The 24,369-nt window shown below is 42.8% G+C and overlaps 2 protein-coding genes across 9 annotated transcripts in view; one reads left to right on the top strand and one right to left on the bottom strand.

Moving 5' to 3' along the window:
* On the bottom strand, positions 4,687-11,129 carry GUCA2A (guanylate cyclase activator 2A). The gene is made up of 3 exons (XM_021374681.1): positions 9,458-11,129; positions 6,436-6,634; positions 4,687-5,697 (listed from the first exon to the last, which is right to left on the bottom strand). The coding sequence occupies exons 1-3, from the start codon at positions 9,530-9,532 to the stop codon at positions 5,630-5,632; spliced, it is 342 nt and encodes a 113-aa protein (XP_021230356.1). The 5' UTR covers positions 9,533-11,129; the 3' UTR covers positions 4,687-5,629.
* The window catches only part of DISP3 (dispatched RND transporter family member 3), a 120,449-nt gene continuing 107,397 nt past the window's right edge, over positions 11,318-24,369 (top strand). For 5 of the 8 annotated variants that reach the window (XM_021374666.1, XM_021374664.1, XM_021374670.1 and 2 more), the window contains exons 1-3: positions 11,318-11,459; positions 16,749-16,915; positions 19,266-19,533. The gene's annotated coding sequence lies outside the window, so the exon portion shown is untranslated. Of the gene's footprint in view, positions 11,460-16,748; positions 16,916-19,262; positions 19,534-20,094; positions 20,193-24,369 lie in introns of all 8 variants that reach the window. The other 3 variants (XM_021374667.1, XM_021374665.1, XM_021374668.1) reach the window with 3 other exon arrangements.

The following is a 24,369-nucleotide window of genomic DNA, read 5'->3' as shown; positions in this document are numbered from 1 at the left end:
GATAGCTTCTAAATGTCTACATCTGTTTAATCCTCTTGCTCACCTGTTGCTCTAGGGTAGATAGAAGCAAACCATTAAATAATCTCAATCATTACAATCGCAAACCTAACTATAATTGTTAAGAACGCTTTCTTCCAAGATCACATCTGCCTTCCTCCCCAGGGCTGGGAGATTATGACTTGGGAAGTTCACAGAATCAGAGTCATTAGGGTTGGAAAAGACCTCTAAGATCACCGAGCCAAACCGTAGTTCTAGGTGAGCTCCCATGCTGCCCAGGCCAACAGCAACGGGCAATTTTATATTTCATTTTTTTACTGTCCCTTGAGTACTTTACTGCAGATTTGTTGCCATATGCAGAACACACTGTCTATCACACAAAACTCCTGCATTATATCCTCGCATATAAAATGAGCAAAGCAACAGGCGTGAGCATCTCCAGTCAGGCACATGTTTTCACATGGGTTTATTGTTCCACTCCCTTCTAAATTTACACAAAAAGTTGTATTTTTATGGCTGTTTTATTGCTCCTTGCTCATTATGGGAACATTTTTATATATTTGTCTAGCAACACCTTCACCGTTTTGCTTCACAAAACACAGACAACAGAGAGAAAGGAAGTAAACTGGACATAAACTGCTGAAAAAAAAATTCCAGTAGCCATTCTCTCTCTTTGTTCACTTCTTGAACCTGTAAGAATAATATGGGTCAAGAATTGCCTCCAACTCATATAGGAGCCCATGTGTGTGAATGAAGCATTTGAAAACACATTTTTTACAGGATGATGAGTGTAAATATGCAGTCTGCGTATGATTATATATCATACTTAATGTGTACACTAGGCTGCATATTATCATATATAACATACATTGCAGAAAGACAGAGTGTTTGAGGTTGGAAGGGGCCTCTGGAGGTCATTGGTTCCATCCTCCCTGCTCTAATCATGGCCACACAGATCAATATCTGCATGGTATTTGAATGCCTCCAAGGAGGGAGACTCCACAATTCCTTCAGGCAACCTGACCCAATGCGTGGTTACCCTCAGAGTGAAAAACCACTTCCTGATGTTCAGACAAAGCCACCTGTGGTTCACTTTGTGCCCAGTGCCTTTTATCCTGCCACCAGTCACCAATGAAAAGAGCCTGGCTCCATCTTCTTTGCAGCCTGCCTTCAGGTATTTAGACACATGGATGACATTCCTACTAATCTTCCTCTTCTCCAGGCTGACCAGCCCCAGCTCTCTCAGCATCTCCTCATAGGAAAAATGCTCAAGTCTTTTGATCATCTTGCTGGCCCTACACTGGATCCTTTCCAGTACGACATACACAGACAATTGTATTCAGAGCAGCCCTCAGCTGAATCTCTGGCTGAGTCTCAAATGTTCAAACTGTACCTTAGGAATCTTTCTGGGGGAAATTTTTAGTGGTCCATATGAGTATTAATTTCTATACCTGTCTCATGTGTGTGACACTTGAGCTAGCTTGTATCCAGCACCTTAAGCTCATAATTGAGCAGATACTGTTGGGAGCATGATAAAAACAATGTGCCTCCTCACCTTCACCAGTCAATATGGACCCTCTAGGCAGTGTGCTTGCTTCTGTGTGGCCCTCACCAGAGAACAAGTGAACTTGGTTCCAATCCTAGACTTGATACATGCTAGATGCCTGGGTTACCTGGGCACAGTGACATCTGATTGTGGTTATGGAGCTTTGGTATGACTCCTTTACTTGGGTTTTCAGCTTCAGGATCTCACATTCTGAAGCCAAAAATGTTTCCTTGGGAAGGACATTCAAACAAATACCCCTATTCTCCCCTTCTAACTTACTTCCTGGTTTCAGCTGGGACAGAGTTAAGTTTTCTTTGTAGTGGATGGTATGATGTTGTGTCTTGGATTTAGGAGAAATGCAATGTTGATAACATACCGATGTCTTAGTTGTTGCAGAACAACAGAGTCGAGGACATTTCAGCTTCCTGTGTGGTCCTGCCAGTGAGGAGGCTGGGAGGGACACAAGCAGCTGGGAAGGGACAGAACCAGGACAGAATCAGAACTGGCCAAAGGGATATTCTATACCATAAGAAATCATGCAGAACTACAGAACTGGGAAGAGGTGGACAGGGGGACATAGGTGAGCGGGTGGTGAGGAACTGCATTGTGCACAACTTGTTTTTAAATGTATAAGTGTGTATATATATATATATTTACCATTACAATTATTTTTCCTTCATTTTCAATCTTAACAAATTGGCTTTATCGCAGCCTACAAATTTTCCCATTCTGTTCTTCAGTTATCTTCCCTATCTCAGTGGAAGAGGGGAGTGAACTAATGATTGTGTAGTGTTTAGCTGCCTGCTGGGTTAAACGACAAAAACTGCCTTCAGAGGCTGTTCAGTAAAGGCAGGTGGCTCAGAAGATGACCCATGTTACAGTCCTCCTGATTCATTAGGTTCCCATTCTCAGCAACAGACCCCAAACATATTTGGTCCACAACTCCTTTCAGCATTAAACATGGTTCTGTAACCCCAAGCCTGGATGACTACTTGAAATAACGAATACACAACAACTATTTATGATACCACAGGAAGCATATGGTGAATTACATCTTAACCTGTGAAGTTCAGCTTGAAAAGCGCTAATTGGAAACAAAAATACTCCACTTCTCACAGCTGAATGAAAGACAGAAGTAATCTGACAGAAAATTGACTATGTGTCGTGACAATGTAAATCATTATTTTTATCTTCAGATAAAGAGCATCTGTTTATTATTCATTCAGAAGAAAACTCAGTCAATGGGACATGATGATTATTTGTAATTTTAATCACATTGTAAATAGGAGGCAGGAAAGGAAGGGACAGCGTAGTCCATAAATGATAGCAGGTGGCAGTCTGGACTTCGCCAAAGAAAATGATGCATTATAAAGCTCAGTTTATCTTGCCTCTTAGGAAAACAGAGGACCATTTATCAGAAGAAAAGGAAGAATTTACAAGAGCTTAGAGGTGTTTCTGACTCACTGTAACACTCAGAGCCTTCTACGTGTCATGCAATTTTCTTCTGAACTCTTTAATATAGCCAAAGTAAATAACTGCATGAACGACCTTCTGAGAAGGATACGATAGGAATATACATGACATGGTGGTCACTGGATATGCAGGAACCAGCCAAATAAATTTTTTTTATCAAATCTCTGTGAGATTTTTATCAAATCTCTTTTATCAATCTCTGTGAGCCATCTAAGTAACTTTAAACTGCTGATGCACCAGCTCTCCAGTTTGCAATGTAGCACTGCGTGTCCTTGGTCTTGAAGAGGTTTCAGTAGTCTGATAACTAAAAGTCAAAGTCTGATGGAATTCTCTTGAGACACTCATTTGTGTAATCCTTACTGCCAAGAAGGCTAATAACATTCTTGGCTGAATTAGGCAAAGTCTCACTAGCATGTCAAGATAAGTGTTCCTTCTACTCTACTCATCATTGGTGAGGCCACATCAGGAGTGCTGGGTCCATTTCTGAGCTCCACAGTTCATGAGAGACATGGACATACTGGAAAATGTCCAGTGTAGGGCCACCAAAATGATCAAAAGACTGGAGCATTTCTCCTGTGAGGAGAAGCCGAGAGAGCTGGGACTGTTTAGCCTGGAGAAGAGGATGCTCGGAAGGAGTGTCATCTAAATACCTGAAGAGAGGGCAAAAGAAGATGGAGCCAGATCCTTTTAATTGGTGCCCAGTGACAGACCAAAAGACAATGGGCAAAAACTGAAACACAGGAGCATCATGAAGCACTTCTCACTGTGCAGGTGATGGAGCACTAAAACAGGTTGCCCAATTTAGTGGCAGAGACTCCCTCCTGGGAGATCTTCAGAAGATGTCTGGAAACGGTCTTGGGCAACTTGTTCTACACTGTCCAACATGAGCACAACACTTGAACCATGTGACTTCCATAGGTCCTGTCCAACCTCAGCTATTCTGTGATTATCAGGTTAGCAAGTCAGCGTGCGGTTATAAAGGGACACATGATTTGTGAGTCACTAGCCGAACTTTTTTGAAGGTCCCCAGTCCAGCACTCTCACTCAGTCTGAACATCAGGAGAGTATCAGTAGGATGATCTTGGTTCTGTTCTTTTTGCCAAGGAATCTTCATTTCAAAATGCATAACCTGCCCTCTCTGCCTGAGCCATGCTAAAGTGCTGTGCTGAGACTTAGTGATTTGTGTTAGTTTTAAGAAAAAACGCAAAGTCATTTTTCTATATCCAAAGAAATAGCTTTAGGGTCAAAATAAGCCCAAGAACTGTTTTGAGTCAGGAAATCCAGTTTCCCAGAGGTGTCAATTTCAAGGCAGCAGTAAGATACTTAGTGTGAGACTTTGGCATTTAGTCTTGGATATTTTTGTTCTGGAGTACTCAACACATTGGATGTGAACAGTCTTGAAATACACACACCACTGACATTCCTCTGAGAACCTAGTGGCTGAGCTGAGGCCCAAAGTATATAAAATAGAGGCTTAACAATTGAAAGGGAATAATTTAAAAACTTCAAAGTAGTTATATATTACTGTGATCCACATAACGATCACAAATGTAAGCAAATTATTTTAACTTCAGGACAACATTAACAAGTTATCTTCTACTCCAGTGGACATTCAGACATGGAAGAGCTTACACAAGAGATAATGAAGTAGGCAGACCATCAAAGAAGGAGAAAAAAAAATAAACAAAACAACAACAAAATTGTCTCTAACCTTTATTTCATGTACAGAGCATACAAACATTGGTAGACCCTTTCTTCACAAATTGCCACCCAAAAATAAAAACCCAAGGCAATGTTTTCCTTTCAAAGTGATTCCAGCATTGCAGTTTGGATTTCCTTCCTCCTAAGCAGAGCTTAACAAACATCTGTCAAAAGAAGGGAACTTCTGTACAACCATGAACAAAAGATTACTAGCTCCTGTGCTCTTCTACATCTGTTCTCTAAATTGGCATTAAATATTAGTACAAGTAACAAATGAAGAATTTCCTAGCTATTAAAGTGTTGCAAAACACTTATAACTTGTCCTCAAGTTATATGCTACAGCTCCATTACAATCAAACACATACCATGTCCAGACCTCTAGGCACAGACATTTATCCAACCAACTGGATAGCTTGAGTTGGAAAAGATTACAACCCCACGGTGCTTAGGTGTATATGTGTAGTGGAAGCCAGATCACAGGGAGATTTAGATATTAAAAGGCGAGAGAAGACTACTCAGTTTGACCCATCATGTTCCAATCCAGAGAAAATACTGGAAATTGAAACATTGAGTCCAGGATATTTTCACTCCAGTCAAGCATGACAGCTCACATAGACACACAGCTCAGGCATGGCTCAAGGCAAGACGGTGCTCAGTGTGAATTTCTTTCTTCATGGTTCTTCAGCTTCTCAGATGAATTTTAGTCTTCCTGTTGCCAAGACTGCACTGCTGGTATTACCTGATCTCACTACTTCAAGATTACCCTTAGTATGTCTACATGAGCTAACAGCTTCAGTTTGACTGCAGTGAAGATGGAGCCTAAGTACTGATTTGTGAGAGTATGTGATCTTACAAAACAAATGCACAAACTTCCTAGCTTGGCACATTGTCTTTGGATTGTTTCGTCCTTATTCAAAAGCAACCAGAGCAGGCAGCATTGGCGCAGATTTCACACAAATCAGCTTCACTGGCAACCCCGTCTGTTAGAGAGAAAAGAGACTGTTTTAGTGACAAGGCAATGTCATTTATTAGCAGAGAGCAGAGCCTTAAACCACGTGGTGGGAGACTCCTTTCTGTTACAGTTCCATGAATTTTTGTGTACTCTGAAGTTATTGCTGGTACAAGAAAAACTAGTTCTTGAGAAAATACTGCTTAAGGAATGAAATCAAATCTGAGCTCACTGGAAAAACAACGGGAACATGTGGAGGCAAGAGAACAGCAGGACATCTTATGAGAGGATGATGAGGATATGGCCTTAGATCCTCTGAAGTGGCTTGCAGAACCACAAGCTCAGTTACATTGGTGCTACTTCTTCCTCAGTTTTCCATGGTATTGGTAAACACAGCATAATAAATCAAAACAGCAGATAGTGTAGGAGCCTGTTCAAGAATCACTATATATGCCTTGGAGGCATATATAATGCCAAAGGCTGATTCACTTCATCTACATCTCGCACCTCTTTTAGGGAACATCCCCAACAGGAGGAAGCTTTTTCATGTCTACAACAGATTGATCTGTACAGGCTAAGCACTACAGGAGTTTTCTGGTGGGTCCATAGCTATCATATCCTTGCAGAAGGGGTAGTAAAGGGGTAACATGGGCTTCTAGCTGCTTTAGAAGTGACACAACAGTAATTACACTTCTTTTCCTGCTACTATTTCAATGTTTGAGGTTGAAAAGTGTGATAAAAAGGAAACAATGCAACAGGAACTACATACACAGCCTCTCGAAAATCACGGGTGCATCTTCTCTTTTACACACAGGTTGGAATTCCTCAGGGAGATCTTTATCTTGACATGGAGAATATCCAGCCTTTGAAACCTTTGAAACCACCATGCGAGGGTTAATGACTCTGTTCTCGTCCATAAGCTCCTTTAGCTTCTTCACAGATTCAAGGGAGAATTTCAAGTTGCCATCCTATGTAGACAGAAAGAGAAAAAACAGGCATCAGTGAGTCAGACATTAGGCAAATGCATTCTGTTTTGACTAAAGTCTATTAAACTGTGCCCTCTCCCCAAAAAACCGTAACATAGGGAAAAACTATACTACAACAGTGAGACCTGGCCTGCATAGTCAGAGTTTCAGTTAAACATCATAGTGGATGGAGGAAGAATTAGTACATTTCTCACTGCTATGAGAGAGACTCATAACATCTAGTGTAGGAAGATAACGGCTGGGACTCTTCAGCCTAGAAAAGAAATGACTGCACAATACGTGGTAGAGATTTACAAAATCATGAACTGAATTGATGTAAATGGAGATTTATTTTGTTCACTCATTCTTGTAATATAGCAGCACAGAAATTTGAATCTTGGCTGTCATGTGCAACGCTCGAAACACAGAAGAGGATGACTCCCATCACCACAAGATGAGGCAAGCTTCCATGAATTTACAATTTGTCCACACGATGGAGCACAAGTGATTGAGAACTACTCAATGTGGCACTTCTAAACGAAAGATCATACCAAAGCTTTGGGAGGCCAGAAGAGTATTCTGGAAAGTCTTACTCCATGCTTGAGATTGTTAGACCCTGTGCATCTGTTAATATCAATTTCCTCACTGTTTCAAGTTGAGATCATAAACTTAAATTGCAGGTGTTGCAGTTGTTTACGGTAAGTACATAAAAGTCCATAGAAGTCTGAAGAGAATGAAATAGAAAGTAGGATGACCAAGTAACACCCACACATTCAAAGAAATAAAGTGAACTGAGTCTGAGACCAAATATTGTCATTTGTTTCAAAGTCTCAGTAGCTTGATGTTGAATTGTGTGGGTGTCTGTGGGAGGTGGTGGTGCTTAAAGAATATTAATAAATAAGCTACTGTGTACATGCATTTGTTTAACAAAGTGGAACTATTTTCTACTTCTGATCAATTTGTGATTTTTCTCAGAATAATTTGTCAGCTTGGTTGCCTGTGAAAAATTAATTATTGCTGCAAAGACACAGTTCTAAATTCATCTACTGGTTGGAGACCCTAAAAGCATGAACCAGAAGCAAAAAAGACAAGATTTCTACAGGTACAGTTCCAGATAAACCATAAACAATTGAAGTAAGCTTCATGTGGTCATTTGCACATCGGGTATCTCCTACTTATTATCACTTCACAGTAGGAATGAACCCTGAGACATGTTTATGTCCTGGTGACAAACCAAACCAACAAACCAACCAACCAAAAATACCACCACCATCTCAAACAAGAAAGGTGTACTACAGAGAACACAACATGAGCAGCATCTTTCCTCCAAGGTGAAAATGCACACTGTTGTACTGAACTAGCTGATTTTAACACAATCCCTCTCTAGTTTTTTCTGATTTTACACACTTAGCAAACTTCTTCCAATTTCCAATACAATCATTCAAGGTTTGTGCAACAGCGTGTCCAGGTAGTGATATTCAGCCTTTAGGAACACTCTACAAAGTCAAATGAACTTCCCTTGCAGCTCCCAAAACGTTTTGTTAAATTAATAACTCCTGTGACTTATTACAGAAGAGGAAAGAGAAGTCTTGGAACGAATTTAAGAAAATAAGTATATAAAGCAAGTTTGTTCCATGAGTAATTAGTCAGACCTCAGGGAAATCAAGCAATCCAAGTGAAAGGAGTGCATCACACACAGTACGCTGCACGTTTTTTAAGGTCTTATCAAAGGCAGAGAAAATATGAATTTTGTGATTAATGTGATAAAGATTCCAACTACAAAGAGGAACTAAAACTTCGGAGCTGAATTTTCTACACTTTTCTACCCACTCAGAAGCAGTTATTCTCAGTTAGCTATTTTCTGTAGTCCCAAGTGGAAAATTGTTGCTTTATTTTTTTTCTTCCCTATTAAATAGTAAACTATCTGTTCTATCTATCTGGAGACTCTTAGTGTTAATGAATGGTTTGGAAGAAAAGAGGAGGTGAAACCTGCCCAAGGATGGGACCTTTACACTCCTTGGAAACCTACTGTGCACACACAAAAGGAGTCAATTATTGTTTAAGAAGTATTTACCCTCTTGGAACACCAATAAAATTATTTACACTGTAATCAAACTGAAATCTCCCAAACTATTCCTAAAGATCAATGCAGACAAATCTAACATACTCTGGTGTACAGACTGAAGAGCTGATATCTACTTACATGCTTCCACATTGCATATAATGCCAGTCATAGGTTGTGTATTCTGGAGCATTTGGTATTAGTTTCCTCTAATATCTTACCTATCACACAATCAGAGTCATAAAGGTTGGAAAAGACCACTAAGATTGTCTAGTCCAACCATCAATCCATCCCACCACAAGTCCACTAATACTCCTTTAATATCATCACTGCCCACTAATATTCCTTTGGATCAAACCAGTCATTTCTTTCACCTTATTTCTATATGTGACACATTTGCAGGCTTCATCACATAAGTCCACAGGTCATTTTAATAAAGAACTTCATGCCTAGAAAGAGTTACAACACTTTCTCCCCGGTTCATGTAACTTCACAACCTATGGAATTCTCTAGAAAAGAAAACACTGGAAATACTCTGATAGGAATTTCAGAGCAGTGATAGGGCTGGAAAAGTTTTATGTTAGAAACACCTGAACCATTTTACAGAGAGAAAAACCGAACCACAGGGAGATGATGTTAGAGCAAAGCAAAAATCCAGCTTTATTAATTCAGATCAAGACTTCTATTTTAGTTACACCTCTTCACTTAATATCAGTACATTGCTGAGCTTGCAATAATAACAAGATAAACAGTAGAAAACTCACCTGGACATAGACTGCCTGGGAGCTGTGCACCAGTAAAAGGAGTGCAAGGACTGTGAAGGACAGCAAGCCTCTCATAGCACCTGCAAAGTGCAGCCTCTTCTAACCTGAATATATTTTCTCTTGTTTTGGTATTTCACTGTCTTTCTTTCGTGTCTCTTGGATTTTCTCTTAGTACCCAGACTGTCTAGTTGTCTATCTCCCCAGTGCAAGAGAAGCTTTATAAAGCCTTTACTCAGCATTTCCTTGGTAATTCATTAATCTAAACTCCTTATTGACATACAATAAACGCTCAGTGGAATAGTTATCAGCGCCTTGGCTGAGGATGCCAGTCACACCCAGGCAAATCCTTCTGTTTATGACACTCTCCCACTTTCGGAAACTGACCATGAAGGTATGCAAAACATCTGCCTACAACAAATAAATAGTCAAGATTGGCCTTAGCTCAAATGCAACACCTGAAACTGAGCCTCCATGTGGGGAACGTACTCAGGTTTCTGTCCACTTCTCTGTGGCTTTCAGTCTTACCCAAAACCATGGAAATAGCATGAGGATGGAAAAGAATCAACACGTCTCACTCCGCTCAGTTTTGCCTGTCCAGATCAGGTCCTGATATCCAACCTGACCCTCCCCTGACACAGCCCTGTGCCATTCCCTTGGGCCCTACTGCTGTCACCAGAGAGCAGAGCTCAGCACTGCCCCTCTGCTCGCTTTGTGGAGCTGTGGGCTGCCATGAAAAGCTGCAGGATGCCATGAGGCCTCCCCTCAGCCATCCCTTTCTCCGGGCTCAACAAACCAAGGGATCACAGTCACTCCTCATATGTCTTCCACTCTAAAACATCTTTGTACCCCTGTGAGAGCAATTAAAGCTGGACAGGTGGTAAATTTTACCATTTGAAACTGTTTCAGCATCATCAGTGGTACCAGTATGGATTCACCTTCCACTGGATGTTGGATTATGTACTTTGGCCCCTCCTGTGGCAGCCTGGGTAAGTTCTTCCACATATTGAGCAATCAGTCCAGCAACACCTCTCCTCTATGCAGGCTCCCTATCACCTGTACTAGGAAGTTATCCCCCCAGCAGTTTCCTGTTGTGTTGGCAATTTGCTCTTTCCCAGTAGACACCCATGTTGCTGAAGTTCAGTGCTTGTGAGCTATAAGCGACCTGGAGCTGAAGAAAAAACTCATCAACACCATACTCTCCTTGGTCTGGTGGCCTGCAGCAGGCACCAATCACAGTGCCTCTGTGTTAACTTGGTCTCTAATTTCATCTATAAGCTCCCAACCTGTGCACTGTTGTTCTCTGAAGACAATTCTGTGCAATCAATGCCATTCTTTTCATAGAGGGCAACTCCTCCACCCTTCCTCCCTAGCCTGATGGTTTATAGCCATCACTTCCAGCATCCCAACAATGTGGTTCATCCCACCAAGTTCCTGTGATAGCAATCACACTATAGATTTCCAGCTGGATAGTGGCTGCCAGCTCCTCCAATTTGTTACCCACGATGTGAGCCTTCATGCAGGGGCATTTCACTTGGGCCCCTGACTGCCTATTTGTCTCCTAATGCACTTCAGCTCCTTTAGACACCTGTGGTTTGGAAGACTCAAAGTCAATGCCTACACAACCCCACACTTCAGGTATGCACGTGCACGATAGCACCGGGCTCTCCCTCCTACAGCCGGTTGGATTGAATGGGTACCCCGCACTACTACCGTGTTTCTGTGCTCATGCGTAATATCATGTGGAGGACCTAATACCATAGAGTCTGGCAGCGCAGAGCGGCTCAAGCCGGAGCTACCCGACTTCCGGGCGGCTAAAAGGAGAGGGCGGGGCGATGTGGTGGGGTATGCAAATATACCACGGCATTCCGCCAATCACGGGGCCGCAAATGAGCCGCTGTGAGTTCCAAGCCGGTGCGTTCCCGTGGCGCGGTAGGGAGTGCTAAGGGGGAAAGAGCTCGGTACAAGTGGAGGATAGCTGGAAGAGGAGCAGCAAGGGAAGGAGGTGAGGCTCCGACGATCTCTTTTCGCTGCTGCTGGTGAGCAGGAACGGGCACAGGGCGCAGCCATGTTGCTCTGAGAAAGGAGCACTGCGCATGCCCGCTTAGGAGGCGCTGACACGCATGCGCAGAGCTTTGCCTGCAGTACCGCCTTTCACTCAGGGGGCGGCAGCAGAGGGCCGCTGTGGTGCTGGGTCTGTGTGTGGTCCAGGGCTCGCCTCTGTGCTTTAGGGAGTCCTAGAGGCCTCCCAGTGCGCCTTAGTGGCTGCCCAGCTTCCCCAGTGCACTCTGAGGCACCCCAGGAAGTGCTCCCAAAGCTCCTCAGTGTGCCCCAGGGAGAACTGACATTACCATCCTTTGTGCTTGCAGTGCTGTGGGTTGTCCTACAGCAGGTGGGAGAAGGCCATGTCCCTGTGTCTGTGCCATTGAGGAACGCAGCACGGAGGCCAGTTCGTCAGAGCCTGACCTCCCTACAGCTGCAGCTCCCTCACGTTTTCCCTCCTGTGATGACTTCTGAATGGTTTCCTGTCTCTTGCACACAGTGCTGGAGCTGCACTGTGCTGTGTAGGATCGGGCAGATTGGGAACCTCTGTCCCCGCAGAGTAAACTTGAGATCATAACCCTATGGGATTAGGAATGTGGTTATCTGCAGAAACAGCCACCAGGTTGAACGAGGCCTTCTAACCCCTTATTGCTTAACATTCCAGACCTGTGCCATCTCCCTGCACTGGAATTTTCACGTCACCTAATAAATAAGATTAGAATTTGCCTTAGATAGCTCCCATACTGATTATTATTATCTGGTGATAATTCCATCCCTGAGCCGGTTTTGAATACTTTCTGGATCCGAATGAGCCAAAGAGAGCTGGTGGCTTTAAGGATAAGGATATTTACAGCCCCCCCACTCCCCCCCCCAGTGCCAGAGGTGGTACATTAAGCTGTGCTCTCCCAATAGCTGGGAGCAGGCTTTACTCCTCCTGCTCCACAATTTCATGTTTGATTGATTTATGGAACTTAGCACTGCCTGACAGAGCTGGGAACTATCTGCAGGAACAAAAACAAAGGCTGGATTGCAGATGCAGATAAAAGATGGATGCTTTGTTATAATGATAAGAACAACGATCCAAATAAGCGCATGCCTGGCAAGGGTAAAAATGATCATTCAGTCATTCATCACTACTAACCTGTAATGGCCAGAGCAAGCATCTCTTTCCGCAATGGATGAGAGAGCAAGATGATTTTGGTCTGTGAATCCCCTTTTGCCTTTACGTGCCAGAAGAACAGATGCTCTCAGTAAGTGGGATTCAGAACTGTTTATTGTCTACAGCAATCTATTTGTTTCTGCGTACAGAAAGAGTGTGTGGCTCTCTGTGTTCCCTGTTTCTTGGAGCTGCAGATGAATAGGTAAGTTTATGCAGTATATAATCCCGAGGAGCAACATGATAGGGAACAAGCAAGAGAATACTTGAGAGATGGAAGATGTGATCCAAAAGAATGCTTGCTTTATACAAAGGCCTAGTGAAGGGTTGTGTGGGCTGAAAACACATCTGCTTCATAACAGAGCACTTGCATTTGCCAGACTATTTCAGGGTCTGCCTTACCTGTGGCTTTCTGCAGAAAAATCTGTTTGCGCCACAATTCCAATCTTGAGCCTGGAGATAGTAATGAAGGAAGTCAGGAAAGGTAGAGTGCACAATGCCAGCATGTCATGGGATTGTTTCCTTCTGCTTGTTCGGTCTGACAGCAGGAACAGAAGCACTATGACAGTCCGAGATCATTCCCTTCTGTACCAGTGCTTGTTGTTATTCTCCATTTTCAGCCTTACAGAACCTGTTCTAGAGCTGAAATGAACTCCATGGTGTATTTACTGCTTTTTCATTTTGGCCTTTGGTATTTTTCCAAAGAAGCAGTAATGGGGAGATTTTGGGTTGAATCATGGATGTCCTTTGGATGCTTCTACTATTTCCAAATGGAGAACCTCCAGGAAACACGCATCTATGAACTGTCGTTTCCATGAGTTTTTCAAGAGCAGCATGGAGATGTGCATTGATTTTGATGACAGGCAGTGCACAACAGGCTGTTCCTTAACCTGCCCACTGCTTGTTCTCTGTAAGATACTGGTCTGTGGTGAGAATTTTACTGCCAAAGGAGTTGGGAACACACGTAGTTTGTTCTTGTCCAGGTTTGGGCCACAGAGGTTGCTACACCTGTTGGTTTTTATTAGTTAAATGTATGTTGAAGTCTACAAATAAATGCTAGGACCCAGGTGGAACAGATGAGATGTGACTAAGTTCTTGGATGATTGATAATGAGCAGAGACTGGAAAATCAATTGTGTTAATTCCTGTCTTGTCACCAAGGCGGAGAATTAATGAGAAAATCCATCTAACGTAATGGTATTTACATATTATACAGAATGTGATAAAATTGTCCTCAGGTGCTACTTGGCATCACAATTATAGGATTATTTTAGATGCAGAGGCAGGAACAGAAAACAGCACAAAAACTCCTTCACAAACAACAAACAAGTGATGACACTGACCAACGAGGAGGGCTGAAGAAAAAGCCAGGAAAGCAGGGGAGGCTGTCAGACTCCTGCAGAGATCTCTGAAGCTCTTGGTAACTCCTCTGCAGCACAGAGACCGTGCAAACCTATTTGAATGAGAGAGGAACACTAGTCTTGATCAGGAGTGACAGGAAAGCAAATCCATCTCCCCAGCTGCCTCCTGTCCACCAGGAGTTAATCCAGATGAGGCAGCATCAGTATAATTGATGGTGTATTGCTATATAAGTCATCCATAAAGCCTGTGTGCTCAGAACACCTGCATCCCTCATGCTTTTCTTGTCAACTCTCATCTCCTTGCTGTTGTGCTCCGTATATCCTCTCGTCCTCCAGACTACATGTAAGTATGCTGAGTGTTTAAAATCCCAGCTGCTCCCAGGGCTGCTGAAAAGGGAATAAAGGGAGATGCTAGATAGAAAGCAGCTCTAAATCTCTTCAGTGTTTTCTCTCTGGAGATTTTGTTCGGGCTTTTTTCTTCCATCTTAATGTGTCAAAGTCTTGGTTGAAGTGGAAAATTTTGGAAGAGAATGATAACAAGTTCTCACTTCTGACAGGCAGAGAGCTACAGAAATGAGAGTCAGAGGAATGGACCAGACCTCAGCTGCTCCCAGAGCTGAGCTCTACTGTATCTTGAGCTGCATTTTATAGCCTAGAGGTCCCAATTTGCAAATATGTGTGTTTTTTTTCCCTGCGCTTGAAACTTAGGAGAATTTATACAAGGCATTGGTTATCTCCTTTATGTTGTGTTATCCTGAGGCTTTCTACAAGGGCCCTTCTCAAACTTTCATTGCCTCTCTTTGTATTAGCCAGATGCTACCACGAGCAAGGGTTGTAAGGAGCCTCTTTCTACTACAGTCTGCTTTGAAAAAAAGAGACACAGATTTTTCAGCTTCCAAGCTGCTTTAGCAATGTTTCCCAAGTTGTTCTCTCTATTTGGAGACTTTGAAAGCTGGGCTGGGTGCTGTAGGAGACTGTTCTGACTGTGGTTGTTTCAGAGCTTGCATGGTAGGAGTCCTCCACTGTGCTGGTGGGCAATGAGCAGAGACAGATGTTCCAAAGCTTCACTGTGCATGGTCTGCTATAAAATTAAAAAACAACATCCAGAATGGAACAGTGTGGGTTCCAATGTGGGTCACAGGGTGGTGACGCACTGGAACAGGTTGCCCAGAGAGTTTGTGGATGCCCCATCCCTGGAGGTATTCAAGGCCAGGCTGGACGTGGCTCTGGGCAGCCTGGTCTAGTGGTTGGTGACCCTGCCCATGGCAGGGGGGTTGAAACTCGATGATCATTGTGATCTTTTTCAACCCAGGCCATTCTATGATTCTATGATACTTTGTTGAGATGCAAGGGGGTGATCTTTGTCAAGATTCAAATTTAACCCCATTATTTTGGGACTAGATGATCTTTAATGTCCCTTCCAGTCCAAGCTGTTCTGTGGTTTTCACAGATGCACAGTAAAATCCCAGACTTGGGTGGGGACAACCTCTGCTATGACTGTGTTTGCATGCTGGAAAGGAAGAACCATAGCACTGTGAAGAAAGCAGCTGAAATCTCCTTAGTTTGAGCTCTGTCACATGCGTAGGCATATTTCTCTCTCTGTACATTGCCTAACTGGGAGGAATCAATAACACTGTAAAAGCAGGATTTCTGGGGTATGACTGTATTTTGTCTGGCAAGAGATGTTAAAGTCAGCTCTTAAAGCATTCTGGAGAATCTCCGTTAAATGCCAATATAAATGCACTTGTAAGACATGGGTTGTCTCGCTCGATTCTCTCCAGCAGAGGGTAATGGCTTGCCTGCAGCCTCGCAGGTTTCCTGCAACACATCTCTGCTCAGCCAGTGGGGCATTCAGGAGCAGTGCACTGAAGCAGCCTGCTCAAGGCCAAGCAATGAACTGGTGTTGTAGCAGATGTAAGACCAGGAGGTAAACCATTTGCTTGTCCTTTACTTCTCCTGTTTTGCTGCTTATTTCATGGCAGAGGGAAGATGTGTTTAGAGGTAGGGAGGGCAATGAAGGATCATTCTTTGCTGATGTGCACTGAGAAATCCAAAGGAGCCCAAGGAGTTTGTCCCTGCACTGTTCCTATTCTTTAAAACTCTTCTCAGGGGAAGAAGCTGTCCAAAGTTGCTTTGGACACATGTCCGAGGTGGCTAGTTCTTAAGGACAGTGTATTGTTTCCCCTTCTGAATGTAATCAAATTCAGCCCTGACAAAGCCAAATGAAGTGGTTGCTGTGGCTGCCAAATGTAATTAAGAACAAAAAGCTCTCTGAGTAAAGCAAAAGTGAAACCCCAAGAGTTCTTAATTCTCTTGATTTCTGACAAGTTTGTGGAAAGCTGGCTCCTTAATCCCCAGGCAGTTCTGCTTGGATCCCTCTATGCTGTTGAACTCTTGCTATGCCTGTGTCGCTTGTAGATCAGACAGGAAGATCAATGAGGAGATTATGCACTGCCTACATGCCCTGACATACTGGTCTCATAGAGAATAAATACACATTTTGCTGGTTCCAAAGTGAATTACTTGGGTCCAGAGGAGACAGTCCTTAATGATGCATGGTTTGCCTGGCTGATGCTCTGCATTTGTCAGCAGTGTGCAAGGCTCACAGTAAAATCTTTGCTCAATAACATGTTTTGTGTCTGACAATGGATTGTTGGACTAGATGATCTAAGAGGTCTTTTCCAACCCTAATGATTCTATGATTCTATGATTCTATCTCTATTTTGTGCTGACAGGAAGAATGTCTATGTCTATGTCTGCGTTACAAGGCTAAGCAGCCATGTTCCTGCACCTTGAAGAACACTTAGGCATCAGCTTCTTCAAGCTACTGCCTGGAGGGAATATACCTTTGAAGACATGGCATGAAGAGCTAAAAGCCTGAACTGAAAAACACAGGTGCTAGGTAATATTGTTTGTTTGATGGAGTTAACTTTGTTTTATTTCCTGGAGAAACGCTGACAAGAGTTTCTTTGATTTGTTTGATTTCTGTTGAAAATATCCTGGGCATTGTGGTCTGATCAGAAGCATGTCTTGTGGCTGAATGTAGAAAGCTACATCCTTCTTATGCCAGCTCATCTTTGGGAAATGAGGACTTGCACCAAGTGCTACCTCAGTTCTGAGAGTCTGTAAAAGAGGAGAACCTAAGGATGCAGTTTGTGACTTACCCACAGGCATTCTGAGGTTTCCTTGAAACTAACAGTATGAATTGCTCAGGAACTGAGAATGAGTGGTGTCAAGGGGAAAGGACAGCATGGGAATAGGTCTGGGAAGAGAACCATCATCTTGGGGAGTAGTCAACAAAATTAAAATCTCAGCATGGCTTTTGCTGAACAAGACTTATACTTTGATGGGATCTCCATCAAAGACATTTGGATGGGACCTCCATCAAAGGCATTTAAAGACTTTTCTTTGGTGGAGCTCATGTCTATCAGCCTGTCATTTGAGATGGTAATAGTCCTGAATTGACTTTCAGGAAAGTTACCTTTGCTTAATTCTAGCTGGAGCATTTGTAGAGATTCATTGTCTGGTTTCAGAGGTTCTTCTCATCTAACTAAATTCCTGTCTTAACAAGGGATTAATGTGTTGTCTGCCTGGCTTTTAAATTATGATGGGTGAGTGGAAAATGATGGATTTGACCAAGTAACAAAACTTGATGTTCATCTTAGTGAAGCAGATATTTACATACTTCAACAAAAAAAAGAATCTCTGTATGCTTCAAAAGCCTGAAATGGCTGAGGGGCTGATGAGATGTAACAATAGGAATAAGGGAAAAGTTTATTAGCAATATCCCAGGAACTCAAAGTAGCTGAATAACTCATAAATCTTTCATGAATTTTACAAAAATGAGGGTTGAAATCCTTAATGCTGCAGGTGTATGGATAGGGATAGATAGAGATATATTTCTTTTGCTTGAGAATGTCTCGGTAAATTATTATCACTTGAAATTAAGGACCTATCTGGATATGGTTTATATTATTTTTCTGCAGTCTGAGAATCTATTGAACATTTTGTCTCATAGTACTGTGATCTCCCTCAATAGAAGGAACGGGAAGGATGAAATTTTTAAATATTAAACAAAAGATTTGACTGTGAAATTGTAACTCCAAAGCAGGAATAGAATAAAGCAGGTAAACGAGATTGCACTCCAATTTATTTTGGAACCTCTGCGATTTCAGCCTGCCATAAATAATCTGATTTGTACTCCTTATTCCCTGCTGACTTCTCAGTAAAATGTCTCCAGGAAACCAAATTTGCCAGTCTCCCAGTGAGGGGGAAAGCAGGGGAGAGCAGCTGGAGGATATGTAATGTGCATTTCTTTGTATCTCCATTTTTCTTCCACTGTTCTCATTGTAATAGGGTCTGAGTCAGATCTCACTGCAGTCTTTGCTCAGAGCTCCATAGTGCCAATGATTTGGGACCCATAGCCTTGTGCAGCCACACTGTGTCCAGGAAGGCTGAGCAATGACATAAATCTTTTTATGTCTCATGACCTATACTCTGTCATGCTAGCAGAGGATTAGACAATAGATAAAGCCCACTCTCGTCAAGAAGTTCACCTGCAAGGTTCAGAAAGAGAAGAGAGGCAACTGAGGATAACTTAATGGCAACAGCAGGTTGCAGATTTAGTGGACAAGGAATGTTGAGGAAAGGAGGTAATTTTGAGATTTTGCAGGCTTACAAGAAAGTTGTCATGTCTTATTCCAAGTAGCTGTATTTCTTCCCCTGCTGGGAATCTAATCCTCTTTCATCTTCAGAGCTTTGTCCGTGATTCCAAAAGTGTGTCAGCCTCAATGCCAGCTTGTTAGCAGTGCATGGGAGCAAGAGGTCAAAAATCAGAATGAAATATGATATGGCAGCAAATGCTTTCTGAGCAGGAAATGAGAGAAAAATATGCCAGAGATTTCCTTTGCCTTTGTGTCTGAAGATGGTGTGCCTGGAATTGGAAAGATCTGAGAATCCATTCAAATGATCCTCATTCCCTTCCCTAGCCTCCAGTTTAGCATATCATTTTAGTGTCTGTTCCCTCCATAGATAGTACCTCCAGACCCGTTTATCTTCACCGTCTCTAAAACACAGTGAAGCTTAGTAGGATTCTTTTCCCATTCCTTCTGTAGTCTCCCTTATCCTTATCCTCTGTGCTTGGAGTCTCAGGTCCTCCAGTTGCTGTACTGTTGTACTGTACTGTGAGCAGACTGCACTGAGAGCACTGGAGGCTAGGACAACGCTCAGTATCCTTCTATCTTTTTCAGCAGATCTGATTAGAAGAATGAAGATACTTTGCAGTATTCTTGATGGAACCTCTTGGAAGCTCACTGCTGAAGAAACTTGTCTTTGAGTGAGAGGATTATGGCTGTCTCTACTTCCATGCAGGCATGTAGTTAGATGCTGCACTGATGCCGCAGAGAAATGGGATGGCACCCACTACAGCCTGAGAGCTTCCACGAGATCCTGTTATCACTGGAAGAGTATTCTCTCCCATGACACCCATCATGTGTTACATGTTGATATGAAGGCAAACAGGTACATCTTCCTAACTTCTTTTTATTGGTCTTTTCAGAGAAGACACCAGACAGACAGAAAGGCTTTTCATCCCAGCATTGTTCAATCCCACATCCTTTCTGTCCAGCACGCAGTGTGAAGCTTGACTGGAGAAAAGGCTTTGGTTACATCACTAGATGGAGCTCACAATATAAGAAATGCTTGAGCAGTAAATGCCTTATTGAATAAGCAGTTTTAGAAGCTGGTGTGGGAGAAGTGGCAAAGTAATATGTGGGGGAAAGATGTAATGTGAAGAGAATGGAGCAGAGCATATGTTAAAGAAAGGGACATGGTAATGAATGGGATGGTACAATCATAGAATCATTAAGGTTGGAAAAGACCACTAATATCAAGTCCAACCCCAGCCCATCCTCACCATGCCCACTGACCACGTCCCTCAGTGCTGCATCTCCATGGTTCTTGAACGCCTCAGGGACATTGACTCCACCACCTCCCTGGGCGTGAAGCTGAAAGCTGTTTCTTTGGGCTGAAGATTTAAGCTGCTATTCAATGATGCGCATGTGAGGACCTGTCATATTCCAGATTTGTGGATGGTTTGGGCACCTGTTCCATGAGCATGTTGGGAAGCTGTGACTGATAAAGACAGTTACAACTGGACAAGGGCATCTTAGCAAGCACAGGTATATGTGGGTACGTTATCTCTGTATGAGACTGATTCCTCTGTGTTCACTTTCCATAACATTCATACTACCCAATCTTACAAGGCAGACAGGAAGGAAATTTTAAATTCAGTTTCCGTCAGCATCAGCATTAGAACCAATCAAGGAACTCATTCTTTGTCAAATCAGACAAATGGAGCACAAATAATTCAAAGTGACAGTTGTAACTAAGCAACTTAGTCTGACCAGTGAGGAGTATAGAAAATGAAATTAGTGAAACATTTTGGTAACTGATTTCAGATAACAGATCTATTAGGTACAAAAATCTCCTCTCTGCAGATGTATTTTGCAAAAGAAGGAACTAAAACTTGTTGAGAAAGTTTTTTGTTGTTGTTGTGTTTGATGTGATTTACTTGGTTCGTAAGCTCTTTGGGGCAGGGATCATCAAGTCTTTTTTTTTTTTTTTTTTGTGGTTATATTGCACGTAACACATGGGCTACCCTCCAATACCAGCAGTCTATGCATAGAACTAAATTCAAACACATAAAAATGGACAACAATCAGATTGAAGATATTTCATGTATAGGTTGTAAAGGCCCAAGAGGAATCTTGTATCTGAGTATTACTTGTTCTAGGTTGGTATAAGGCAATTGCATCATGATGTTTATCAAAAATCTGTCGGTCATTTACTCGTGGGTAGATATGTAATGTTTGATAGCCACTTTATTAGTGTAGTATGCATAGTGATGAAATGTTGATGAGAGCAGCACTAGGACAATTGTGCCAAAGCTTGGCATGCTGATGGACTCCGCGTGCAACCCAGCCCATCCCTGAGGCTAAGGGCTGGAACTTAAGTCCTTGGCTTTTCAGGGTACAAATCAAGAGGGAGAACTCCTGGGCCAAGATCATTTTTGCCATGGTGAACCGGCTCAAGCAGAACCACACCAAGGACAGACTGGTGCACTTCTCCTATTGTTCTTTTCTGCTATTTCTCAGCACTCCCAGGGGCTTTAAATCTAGCAAGGGGAAGATAGTATCTCTTACTGCCCTCATACCTCTTTGATGTTAGAGTCCTTAAGGCGTGGGCATTAACATCCTCCTCCACAGCCAGCCAGTGACAGCAGCAGCATGTAGAGGCTGTAGTATCATTCTTCAGTTTCTTAACAGCGCAGTATAATGACTAGCTCTGTTAGCATATCACTGACACAGAGCATTACTAATTATGATGATTAATGGGTTTAATTTACTTAGAAAGAATAATGTGCTGTAATTCTATTGTCAAAACTGAAAATCTGGAGTTCCAGCTTTGGATCCTGTCAGCATTGTTGTTACAAATCCTTTTATGTTGGAGAAAAGTCACTGTGAGTTGTTACTTCCCACATGTTTCTGAACACAAGCTGCTTTGGGAATTTTCCTATCCACTAATAAGGCTGCTTTACCACCAAAAAGCAGAAATTCTGCCTTACATTTTCTTTCACGGGCTTAAATTTTTCTTTAATGATGCTTTTGTAAACAATAAATATTTATTACCCCCTGTGTGGAGGTAAAGGGCTCTGCTGTTTTTGTAGTGGTTGAAGAGAGAGAGCTATGGTGGTAAAGAATACAAATGACATTATTTCATTTGGGGCTGCAGGCTGGACAGGCTCTGTAGTGCTGTTTTCTAGCTCCTAGGCTGACTGGTACTGCCTGTCTCCTGGATCTGAAGGAGCAGTGTTGGAAGAAATTGCTTATCTCGGGATAGTTCCATGCTATTCTTATCAATGTGATGTTTGAAAAAATCATTACAATTATCTATAGTGTCAAAGCCTCCAAAAAAGATGGGGCTCTGGCTGAGCTAATGCAATTTAGCATAGTCCCCGTGCATCCCATACCTCTCCAGGACAGCCTGGCTGCTTCTCCAGTCTCTTCCCACTTCCCAAGTCTGCCTGGCTGTGACTTTCCTGTACCAGACAGTTAATGTTTCTTAGATCAGTAAGATCACTGCTGAGCTCTGTAAGCAAGGCAGAAGAGGTCAGATACAGTGCACTGCTGTCTGTGATTCAGGAGTCTTTATGGCTTTAATTGTTGATTTAATTAGCTCTTCCTGTGAGCAAGAAACATTGCACAGAGGTAAAATAATAAGAGAAAAAAACATTTCCTCTTGCAGCTGGCATTCTGAGATCTAGCGACTCGATGCTCGCAGCAGCTATAAATAAACCGTGCTTAAGCCCTAGAGACTGTTATGATTGTAGTGAGTCACCCAGTTGACACAGCTTTAATCTGTGTATCTCTGCCTCTTCCTGTTACGTATCCAGTATCACATTTTGTCATGATCTGTGCCCATGTCAGTGCTTTGCCTGGGAGTCTGTGTCTGGCAAAGAAATAAACTCACATGCCCATGGCACTGTCTGTCCATCCTTAGTGCTGCAGAAGCTTTCACAAATTCAGTGTTCTGCAAGTGAGGGGAAACTGAGGCAGGGATATGTCACCCAAGCCCTCCTAGCTGACTGCTGGCAGATGGGAATAGCAGGATGTAGCTGAGTCCCCTTAGCATAGGTGTTCAGCCTTTCTTCCATAAATCTCCTGTTAAGCTGCTGTCCAGGACAGCTGCCCTTTAATATTGATGTACAGTAAGGTCACGGTTCATTCCTTGTGATCCTTGATAGGAAGGTGATATTTGTCAGGTAAACTAAAGGAAGGAAATCGGAGTGATTTACAATATTTGGCAAGGAGTTGTTATAAATCTGTTTGGTTTTTTTTCCAGCCAAACCCCACTCTCATTGAAGCCCATACTTACACTTTTCTGGCTTCAGCAGGGGTTGTATGAAGCTATTACACTGCCAGCCGCTGGTATGCTGAGCTGCTGAGTGCATTTAAATAAGATGCATTGCTCTGTGCTTCTTGCCCTTGCCAACCGACCAGAATCATAGGCTTACGAGGTGGAGGCTGCTTGTCAGTAATGAGCTCAAAGGTGCTTGACGTATTCTTTCTGCAAGGCACCTGGAGAGTCGGTTCTTTAGGAGAAAAGCCCTTGTAGAAGGAAAGGATGTTGCTCCAGTCATGAATGTCCTAAGAACTGTGACCTGGGCAGCCTGCACTGTTTTGCTGTTGGGGTACCCTGCAAAAACGCTCTGTCTTTGCAAAGCCTTTGCTGTGTGCCCTCTTCTGCACCAGCCTGCATTGCGTGCTGCTGAGCTTACATACTTAATGAGCTGTCAGTTTGCCAGCGAGCTTGTTTAATTCTCCAGCTGCCTCTTCAGCTGCTTGCTCTAGCCATAAAAAGGAAACTTGAAACCACCCACAGGCCATTGCGACAAGGAACTCAGTTGAAATCTCAGCGCTTTTTCACTTTCCCTTTTTTTCCTCTATTTTCTATCATTGGTTTTGAGTGAGCTCTTTGCTACTAGTGTGTGCAGTGGAGGAGGCAGGGTACAAGATCCTCACTGGCCCTTGTGCTAAATCCACAGTTTTAGACAGTTTATCCAATCTCTGCCCTCTTCTTTCCCTCAAAAATCCCAGTCAGATAAATCAGACGTAGCCAGCAAAGCCTGCCACCAGTTATTGTCCTCTGCTTTCTTTCCAGCAGTTTACCCATCCCAGAGCCCAGCTGTAGCCTTCACTCCTTGTGGAGGAATGGGGCTGAGTGTTGGAGTAGCAGATACCTGTGCACTCAGGGGGTGACCTGTGACACAGAGCACAGCTGCCGTGTCTCCCTTTCTCATTTGCAAAATAGGACATGCCATCTTTCCTCCCTGTTGTAGGAATTCCATCTTTAGGAATGCTGCAGTAGCTAAGGGGGAATCTTATAGCAGAAAAGAGGCGTTGTTGAAGTGCATGGGGTTCCTTACTGACCCAGCTCTTAGTCCAGTCTCCAAGACAAGTCTCTGTTGAATCTGTTTCCCTTCAAATGAAGAGGAATTTTCAGTGTCCATTCCCTCTTGCTCCACTGAGACAGTTAATAGATAATGTTCTTGTTTGTAGTCCTGCCAGGAGTTTTTTAATTACCTGTATGGTTTTATTACATAATGGCAATGTTTGCTCTGTTAGACTATTGGCATCTTTGCAGGAAGCAAACAAACCCGCTGACATCCATCAAGTTGACTAATTACAGACAGTTTTTTTCCTTTTTTTTTTTTTTTTTTTTTTTTTTTTTTTTTTCCTGGTCAATACTTTTTTTTTTTTTTCAGCCTGGGCTCAGAGCCTGGCTTCTCACCCAGCC

This window comes from Numida meleagris, chromosome 20 (assembly GCF_002078875.1).
Source record: "Numida meleagris isolate 19003 breed g44 Domestic line chromosome 20, NumMel1.0, whole genome shotgun sequence".
NCBI classification, from domain to species: domain Eukaryota; kingdom Metazoa; phylum Chordata; class Aves; order Galliformes; family Numididae; genus Numida; species Numida meleagris.
The sequence above is the reverse complement of the archived record's forward strand: the minus strand, read 5'-3'. Positions and strand labels throughout refer to the sequence as shown.

What these genes read in the sequence shown, in the direction of transcription:
- GUCA2A (XM_021374681.1), bottom strand. Translation starts at nt 9,532, where the DNA reads ATGAGAGGCTTGCTGTCCTTCACAGTCCTTGCACTCCTTTTACTGGTG. An exon ending in CCCAGGCAGTCTATGTCCAG is followed by an intron (nt 6,635 to 9,457) that starts GTGAGTTTTCTA and finishes CTGTCTACATAG; the next exon opens with GATGGCAACTTGAAATTCTC. An exon ending in CGTGATTTTCGAGAGGCTGT is followed by an intron (nt 5,698 to 6,435) that starts GTATGTAGTTCC and finishes TCTCTCTAACAG; the next exon opens with ACGGGGTTGCCAGTGAAGCT.